The following is a 9,840-nucleotide window of genomic DNA, read 5'->3' as shown; positions in this document are numbered from 1 at the left end:
CCAAATTCAAGATGAAACAAGCATTGCCAAGAAGGTGTGTTTGATTTTTAGTATTTTCTTTTTACGAATAGAATGATTTTTGGACCAAATGCTTGGGCTTGACACATGACTGAAAAATTATATGGTAGAGGAAAACCTATTTTGGTAGAGGCTGGCAGTTGTCCAGTGGCAATAATTCAAGCCCTGCCTGACTTGTCCAGCTGCTAATACTGCAACTTCCTTCAAGTCTCTCCACTTTCAACATTCGTGTCACTCAGCTGGACCTGCCGTGTCCAGCCTCCAATTGGTCACCAGGAGCTGGGGCAGCACAGGTTCCTTCTTTACTCATTCCTGAGATACAGCATGGCAACCCGTGTCTGGTAGAATTTATTTGGAAATTTTTTAACAGAGGCTAGATAGCCATCTGACGCCAGGGCTGATTCTGTGAAGGCTTAAGGGGGTGGCAGGTTACAGTGGATGAGCGATAGGGTTGTGAGTGTCCTGCATAGTGTAGGGGGTGGGACTAGATGACCCATGAGGTCCCTTCCAACTCTATTATTCTATGATTCTCAAAAGGTGCAAGGATTTGGGGACCCTTATTGAACAGTGAAACTCAAATACTTTGGCCACCTCATGAGAAGGAAGGACTCCCTGGAGAAGAACCGAATGCACCTAACAACAACATTGAACACAGGCAGATGCACCGGTTTCAAAACGTTTGGCCAATGAGAAGGGCAGGAGGATGAGACTCCGGTTCCTGGCCAGAGGCTCTTAGGGAAAGAAATCTCAGGAAACACACCGGCATGCTGCCATTGCTCAGCAGTGCTGAAATCTCTGCTGAACGCCCTCCCACCCGCATGCTGCAGTGCACGTCCTGCATCTGGCTCACAAAAGCCTGCGCTACAGTCAAGTCGGTTGTTTTCAAGATGCCACAACATTCTGGCATTTTGGACTCGGGAGTTCAACGGCGACGCTTCTCAGGGCAAGAGACTGGAGCAGAGAAGCGAAGCAGGAGTCCTGGGGCATTTAGACACGGAGACCGGTAGAAGTGCTGGGGCTTTCTGTAATACCGGCACGTGCCCGCCTGGCTAAGGCGCGCTCCCGCTCGCCCCAGCCATCACCGCGGCGACCAAACCCAACGTGCCCAATTCGCTGGTCGAAAAACACCGCTGCCTCCCTCCCTTGTTTTCACATCCGAACTCGCACATGCGCTGTTCCCCCGTTGAGGTTGTCCGATGCGAGTGTCTTACTCACTGCCTGTTTCTTGTGCGCGAGGGTGGGAGGGGGGGGGTTCGGGACAATGACTTACAGGAGGAATCCGGCAACGAGCGTCTCCAATCGAACTCCTCGCGCCATTAATACCATTTGTTTGAGCGCGCCGGTCGCGGCAGCGAGGTCTGCCTTAACGGACAAGGCTCTACGTCGGTCAGCCCCAGCAGGCCCTCGGGAAAGGGCTGAGGGGTCCTCGAGTGACATTGCGCTTCTCTTAAGGATCGCGGAGACGGCCTGAGGTGGGAGAGGAGGGTTGTCGGCTCTCGGACATTTCACCGCCATGTTTCGCCTCATGATGAGCCATGCTAAAAAGCACCCAAGCGTGAGTGTTTCTGGGGCTGGCGGAGGCGGGCGCAGGTCCTCTCGTACTCCTCCCCGAAGGACGCCCCCCCCGCCGCCGCCCCTTCATTTCTGGCCACCTGCGGAGGTGGGGGGGGGGGGAGAGCTCTGTCTGCGGCAGCTCCCAGTTCTGCTGTTTTAGTTGGGGTGGCAGGAAGGTCCTTGAGGAGGCACCGCGAGTCTACGCAGGGGCCTCCGTTCCCTCTGTCCCTTGCAGCAAGGGTAGTCAACCTGTTGTCCTCCAGATGTTCATGGACTACAATTCCCATGAGCCCCTGCCAGCAAACGCTGGCAGTGGCTCATGGGAATTGTAGTCCATGAACATCTGGAGGACAACAGGTTGACTACCCCTGCCTTGCAGGATAGAATCAACTGGGTCGCCGTGTTGGTCTGAAGTAGCACAACAAAAATTGTGTCCAATCATGCCTTTAGGGCCAACAAAGATTTATTCAAGCAGTGAGCTTTCGAGTGCATGCACTCTTCCTCAGAACGCAGCACTCGAAAACTCACGCCTTGAATGCATCTTTGTTGGTCGTAAAGGCGCGATTGGACTCTTGTGTGTGTGTGTGTGTTCATCCCTTGCCGGGGATGCAATTTTAAGGGGCTGCTTACAGCTTGACAATTGGAGGCAGTCCTGAAGCCAGCCCCTTGGGTTTCCTCATTCTCTCCCCTTCCCCCCCCCTACAATCTTAATTTCTACAGTGGGGGGGGGATGAGAGTGCTTCGTGAACTGGGCTAAGGCGAAGTGGTTCTGCCTTGTCCTCTTCCCTGCCCTCCCAGGAGGAGTGGTTGATGCTGCCCTTATCTGACCAGGGTACTCAAAGCTCTGTTGCTTCAAACCCCATGGAAGGAGCAGGCTGGGTTTAATCTCGTGCTCTGTTTACGCAGGGGTAATCAAACTGAGGCCCTCCAGATGTCCATGGACTGCAATTCCCATGCTGGCTCATGGGAATTGTAGTCCATGGATATCTGGAGGGCCACAGTTTGACTACCACTGGTTTACTGTATGAAATCCCACCCCCCCACACACACCTCAAGGCCCATAAACCACACTAAGAGGAAAGCAGATGACAGTGCAGACAGACCATTGTTATTGTACTGTTGTTATATCACACTGTTTGTTGTTGTTAAGTTCTGTCGTTATATTACACTGTTTGATCCAAGTTTCAGTGTTAAATATGTTCTATATTGAATGTTCATTGTACTGTACTGCATATGAGAGTTATAATGTAAAGCACCCTGAGCTGAAAGGGAGGCCGATATTTGTAACCGCTCTGCGGGAGTGGTATAAATAAAACGCTAAGGGGGTAGAGGTGGACTCTGTCCGTGATGGGCAAAGGGGCACATTGGCCCTTTGGGCCCTGCAGGGCGCCTTCCCCCACCCACTCACTGCCCGCTAGCGCTCACTGTATCTCTTATACAGTGGGCTTGATTTCTAGTATTGATATAATCAGTCAGTCCTGTATTTGACTAAACAACTATCCTTGGATGTTTTTCTCCTGCAAATGCAAGTTAGTCTGAGGTGGTGGGCCTCAGTTTTTTAAAAAGTATTTTATGGCTTGGATTTTGTTAGAGAGAAACCAATATCTTCCTGTTGCAAAACTACAGTTCCCATGCTGCTTTGAGGGCTGCTTCAGGCTGAAGCCCTGTATTAATGATATATAAGTGAGATGGTACTCTGATTTGCTGGCCCTTGGGTGACTCCCTAGAAACATATGTTTGGGACATCTAAAATTGCCATGAAAGCAAATAGGAAGAACTTGACTGTTTCCACAATGAGGAGCAAAACGCAAATGGCCTCCTGCTTGCAAACACCTCACATTTGCAGCGCTCCCTACAGGAGGCCCCTTCTGTGTTTTCCCACTGCCCTATCACGGTTTTTTCCTCCTGAGGAGGCTGCAAGGGAAAGCAAAACAAACTTCTCCTTCCACTTCTTGGCTTGTCAATCACAACAAGCCACCAATCACAGCACAGCAGTTCTCTTGTGGACTGAACCCCCCCCCCGAGCCCCCAAATTATTATATTATTATTATTATTTTTAAAGGCACTTCTGTGTTGCTATGCAGTAATGCCACAAGACAGATTCATTTTAAATAAAAATCAACACTTCCATGTTGCTATGGAGAAATGGCAGAACGATACAACATCTCCCCCACCTTTTTGGGGGGATTTGTGGGTTGTTTTTGTTTTTTTTACTCTATTTTGGTCTGGGTGGATTTATGAGATGTTGGAAATGGTAACTGGAACCAAAAAAGTCATTTTGTAGAAACTGTTGGCTTGAAAGTAAAGCATACACATGCCTGAATGATCGGGGAAAGACTGCTTTCTGAGCTCATTCCCCACCTCCAGCAAACAGAAACAGGATTGTGTTTTGCCTGCCTGTTTTGTGAGAGGCCGAACATGGTAACTGGAGCTTAAAAAGTCATTTTTATAAACAGTTGGCTTAAAAGCAAAGCGTTCAGGACACCTGGATGATCAGGAGAAGGCTGCTTGATTCCTCCCCACTTTCCCAGCTCACCCCCACCTCCAGAAAACAGAAATGGGACTGTGTTTTGCCTGCCTGATCCCGAAAAGACCGTAGACATTTTGCAGAAGATTTTATTTTACCTTTGATAATGTAGCTTTGCAGTTGTGCTGCAACACAACCAGGCCATTATTTTAAAAATTATTTGGAGCAGGATATGGAGAGGGGAGGACTGGTATGAGGGCGGGACAATGCTACAGAGAATATCACGTCTTTCCCCCTCCATATGGGCTTGCCCCTGCTTGCTCACTGATGGGATGCGAGATCAAAAGTGGCAAATCCACCTTTTGCCATTTCCCTCATCTTGAGGCAAATTTGGGCAAAATGCAAGCCAGCCCCTGGACAGCCTCGGGATGCAGGTGACGTCATGTGGAGGGGCCTCTAAAACCTGCCAGCAACCAGAGTTTGTCCAGTGGCAGATTCCTCATGCAGAAACAGTACTGCATCCTACAGAACTCATCTCTCTTACCCATACCTTTTCTTGGTCTTTATGATTGTTGGCAGGTTTGGAATGTTGTTGGCTAGCACAAGAATTTTGTTTAGTACTGCTTTCCTATTTAACTTTCCTCCCTCTTCCATATTACTACATGCTTACATTTTTTGTCCCTAATATTTACCTATTGTGTATCAATGTGTGATTTACAGTTTGGCTAGGTACATCATAACTTGAGATCTGCCCTTTAACACCATAAGTTTTTATTTCTTATAGTTGTATCCTCTTTTCCTGTTTATTGGCTCTGGAGGAGTTGCTGCAGGCTTGTACCTCTTGCGTCTGGCTCTTTTCAATCCTGATGTCTGGTAAGTATGCTTTCTTTAGTGGTGTTCCCATTTAATTGTGCAGTAAAAGGTGGCCTGTATAATATAAAACTTCCTCACTAACATTCTCAATTTAAAACTCAGTGGTAATGCTTAAACTTTAAAATGTGGTTCTGTATTGTGCATATAAAAACAACTTAACTAAAAAGAGTTTTCAAGGCGCTTTTGCGTAAAATGTGCACACTTTAAAATAAAGTAACCAATCAAAATGTAGAGGCTAAAGAAGAATTTTTAACCTATTTACTGCTTATAGAGTGTACAGGATTGAGTTACAAGCATCACTCATCATTTCATTACAAACTTCCACCATCCATGCTAAATATCAGCAAAACTTAATATTTTTGTGATACCACTTTGGCCTTAAATGGTAACTTGATAAGGTTGTTAAAATAGACTCTGCTTCATGTATAACCTGGGTTGCTGAAGACCTCTGTGCTTTTATGAATGGTGGCAGATGGCAGGGCATAGTTACAATAGTGAGAATTTCCAGGACAATGTCTATCTATTGGTTATGCCATATTAACTTTATGAATGTGTAGTGGTTGATGTAAGGTTTACTTTTGTCATCGTTCCCTATGTAGCTGGGACAAGAAAAATAACCCAGAGCCTTGGAACAAGCTGGGACCCAATGACCAATACAAGGTATGATGCAAAATCTCTATTTATACATTCAGAAGTGCTAAAATATCATTTAAAAACCACAGTCCTATAGTTCTGCAAGTAAATACTTATTCTTAATGTAAAGACAAATCATATAACTTCAGATTAAAAGGTGCAAATTATCTCCATATGCAAGAACCAATACCAAATGTGTTTCGACTAAAAGGTTTTCTCAGTGGTAAAATTCAAACTGAGCTCTCTATTAATTTAACAAAAATATACATGAAACATCATATATAGAGTGAACCTAAGATGTTCACCTGTTTGTGGAGTATGTGGTGATAAATATTCTGAAGATGCAACAAGGGGCAACTCATCAACATGTACAATATTTCATACCCCATGGTTCTGCTGAGTCCTAATCTGCAATGCTCAAGGTTCCAGTGGAATACTCAGGTACAAATAGAAAAGAATGTACCATTAATATCCAAAATAAATCTTTTGTAAGATCATGTATATGTGCTGAAGAAAGGAAGTACCACATAGGTTCATTTGTTTTTTTGAATTGATTTTTTGTTGTTTTACTTAAAAAACACACAATTATTTTGTAAATATTTCTGAGTTAATGTAGAACTCTAGCCACTTTCTGATTTTTGATTGTTCTGGGCGATGGTGGGAGAAAGTATGAAGCTGAAAGATCAAACTTAGCTTAAATTTCTATTGTCATTTTGCACCTCAGCATGTAGACATTTTTGACCGATTTCAATAGGAAATGTGCCATTTTTGCTGAAGAGTTCCAAAGTTAAATTAAACTGCCTATATAGACCTTCTATGCACTGAACTAGTTTATTTTATCTGAAAATGTTCTCTTGTGTTTTTATTATGTGAGAGACTCATTTGGAGTCACACCAAAATGTCTTATAAGCAGACTCTGAGTAAGCCAGCTGCAGTTGTGTAACAGTTTACCAGTTAAGGCAATCTTAGCTTCATTTCTCCCATATTTGGTTTTGTATAAAATATGTCATTCAGCTGTGTTTCTAAAGGGCTTGTGGAAAGAATAAATATGTAGACAACTTAAAATAACTGCAGTGGCACTTCCTTGGCAGAACATTAAGATCTGTAGAAGGGTAAGCATTTTTGAGATGTTGAAACTCAGTGTGTGTTCATGTGTATGCCTGCCATGAAACAGTCATGCATCATCTCAAAATAATATGCATTTCTTCAAAGCTTTTAGGTGCAGATATATGCAAATATGATTGATTACAACTTAAACTATTAATTGGTCACAATCTTTGATAAGTTTCTAATTCTGTTTAAAGTGTTTTAACATAGATACAGAATTTTCTCCACACTGGAGAACAGGGCCATTTATAGTACACTTCTTAACTTTACTAACATCGTAGTACTTTTGTAGAAATAAATGCAAAGCCGTTCCATTTGATGTGCTGAAATGTATTGTACTTTCAGATGGCTTGAATTTTGCAGAACTGTGGTGTCTATGCCGCATGAGATTGTATGACAGCTAGAATGTATTTGGTATTGTGCTGTTGACATTAGTGTTGAAGCACTACTGTACTGAATCATACTGATGCTTTTTAGCCTTCTGCAGTACTGGAAATTTAATACAGAAAAAATGAGATTATGGGGTGGGTCCAAATGCTGTCACCATCAGCTCACTCACCTTAGTAGTCAACTTTGAACTCCCAGTCCTCCACCAATAGCAACCAGCAAAAAAATAAATAAATGAGTGGGAGGCTTGCATAACTCCTGCCTGCTGTTCTACTCATCGGACTGCTACCCTTTCTTCACTTTGCCTGCCTACCAGTTCCCTTTCCCATTAGTTTAGGGAACTATGGCAGCAGCATCCCCCCCGCCCCCCAGTGCCACTGCCTCTGCTTGTCTGGCTCACATGGTGGCAACAGCGTCCCCCTCTTATCTCTTACCATACCTATAGTGGTGTGTTGTCCATTTAAATGGTTTAAATCAGACAAAGGGACTGTAATTATGACACCTTTGCAAGAGATTCTTTCACTGCAAAACTAGAGATTAAAGCAGGATTTAAACTTCTTTTAAACTTAAATTTCATAGGCCATGCAGGAATAATATGTAGGAAAAATGTAACAAAATAAGGTATTGAATTGGCCCATGATAATGAATCTGCAACTGCAAGCTCTAATGTGGCAAGAAAGTATGAAATAGCACATATTCACAAAAAAAAAATAGACATTTTTATACACACATGATTCCTGTCTTAATATCTTTCCCTTCTCTAGTTTTTTGCAGTTAACATGGACTACAAAAAGCTGAAAAAAGAAGGCCCAGACTTCTAAAGAACAAATTTACTCCCTTGGCAAGCTGCACAAAATGAAGGTCTTCAGGTCTTCCAGAAGCTGTCCGCACAACTCATACGCTTAAACATCCAGGAAATACAGAATTCTGTTGCACATGACACTTCAATCATGTTCTGTAAAAAAGCCTGTTGGGGCTTAATAAAATTGAACTTGAAATCTTAATGCTGTCATCTTTTGTGAAACAAAAATTTCCTGACATGGGCACTTGCCTAAAATATGTTATCATTGATTCAAAATACAATTTAGTTAAAATGCTAGTGTGAACTATGAGTGAAAAATAAGGTTTCTCAAAAAAAATTAAAATTAAAAACAACTACAAAAAGTACTTATAGCCTTTTATTTTGGTTTCCATTATTTCTTTCTGAAATGCATCCTATGAGCAGGAAGTATTATGTGGCGTAAAGCAGCTCATAGTAGATTCCATATGATGTTTTCTATTTTAAATTATTTGAAGAATGTCATGGATAACATTCAGTCTATAGATTGAGTCCCTCATTGAGTTGCAAATCCCCATGGACATTTAAAAGAAAAAAAAACTTGGAAAGATCTGCTTCCATTGTGCCTTGGTAAAAGCCACCATATTTTCTGTTGTGAAAGTCTGCTGTGCTTGCTACTGAATATTACAGGATCTGGGAGGGAAAACTAAAAGGTCAGGTAGCTGGTTTTGTAGCAGCGTGATGCAGTGGTTAGTCAGGCTAGAATTTGGGAAACCCATGTTCAAATTTGCACTTGTGCCATAAATTAATATTTTATTTCCATACTGCCCCATTCTGTAAGCTTGGGGTGGTTGACAACATTTTATAACCATATATCATGAGATAAAACAGTGATCATTAAAAATTACCTCCTAATATCCCTTGGGGTTTATCAGAGTTTGGAGGGGTCTCTGTTAGTGGATGTTTCAAGTGGGGAGGCCAGCATTTCATGGCCTTAACCATAAAATTGGTGAAACAGCACAATTTTGCAGGCCCTCCAGAACTCTGAAGTCTCAGGGAACCTGATCTCTTCAGTCAGAGTGTGTCACCAGGCTGGTGCCAACACGAAAAAGACTCTGGTCCTGATCGAAGCTACTTTTATCTCCCTAGTGCCAGGGACCTTAAGCACATTAATTTGCCTGATCTTAACGTTCTTTGGGAGCTTATATAATATTCAAGATACAAGGGGAAGGTCAGGTGAAATCAGGTTCAAAATTTCTGAGGTAACAAGTAAAATCAATTCATGCACAGACTAGTTCTTTCCAGGCTGAGTTTTATTAAGCTATTAATGGTTATTTAAATATTTGTGATGAGACACTTGTTCCAGTGTTTTCCCAAACACTCCAGTATAATTTTGTATTTTCTGACTTTTGGTTTCTAGAAGGCAGGTACACTCTTTCCTTGAAGCATTAGTACTTGTCTTAACTTTTAAGCTGAGTCTTAAGGTCTCCAAAGGGTGTTCCTAATCACACTAGACCACAGATCTCTCCGTTCTTCAGAGCTAACTACCTGTCTGCATAGGGAAATTCACTCACAAGAAGATCTCCTCCTAACTAACTACTCGTCCTTGCCAACTTTCCCAAGTTCTAGTGTTTGTGTTAAGCTGCTGTGTTGGCTGAATTATGAATGCTAACCAATCAGATCTCTTGGAATAGCTTGTCACTCAAGACTCTGAAGAATTAACCCTTCACTGTGGCTTTAAAGTGCAGTCTATCACAGCTGTATTCAAGTATGTACTATATTCCTGGAATTAAACAGGAATTAACATAAATCTATTGCTGCTGGGACTTTGTACATCTTAGTTACTTTGGATGGGTTCTGTAATTTGATCAAAGTACTTTTTTCACAGGTAGAGTAATTTATTCTGGAACTCATTGTCACAATCTTTAGTGATGGTCACTAGCTTAGGCTGCTACATGGGACCTCCACATTCAAAGGCAGTATATTTTAATAGTAGTAGTTGTTGGCAGAAATGTTAGTGTGT

At 42.6% G+C, this 9,840-nt stretch overlaps 1 protein-coding gene across 1 annotated transcript; it reads left to right on the top strand.

Annotated features, from left to right (window-relative positions):
- Positions 1–1,322: 1,322 nt before the first annotated feature.
- Positions 1,323–8,043, top strand: COXFA4 (cytochrome c oxidase associated subunit FA4). The gene is made up of 4 exons (XM_077303072.1): positions 1,323–1,573; positions 4,824–4,912; positions 5,512–5,572; positions 7,804–8,043. Exons 1-4 carry the CDS (start codon positions 1,532–1,534, stop codon positions 7,858–7,860), a joined length of 249 nt encoding a protein of 82 aa, XP_077159187.1. The 5' UTR covers positions 1,323–1,531; the 3' UTR covers positions 7,861–8,043.
- The last annotated feature ends 1,797 nt before the right edge of the window (positions 8,044–9,840 follow it).

This window comes from Paroedura picta, chromosome 11 (assembly GCF_049243985.1).
Source record: "Paroedura picta isolate Pp20150507F chromosome 11, Ppicta_v3.0, whole genome shotgun sequence".
Taxonomy (NCBI): Eukaryota; Metazoa; Chordata; class Lepidosauria; order Squamata; family Gekkonidae; genus Paroedura; species Paroedura picta.
This window is presented reverse-complemented; position numbering and strand designations above follow the sequence as displayed.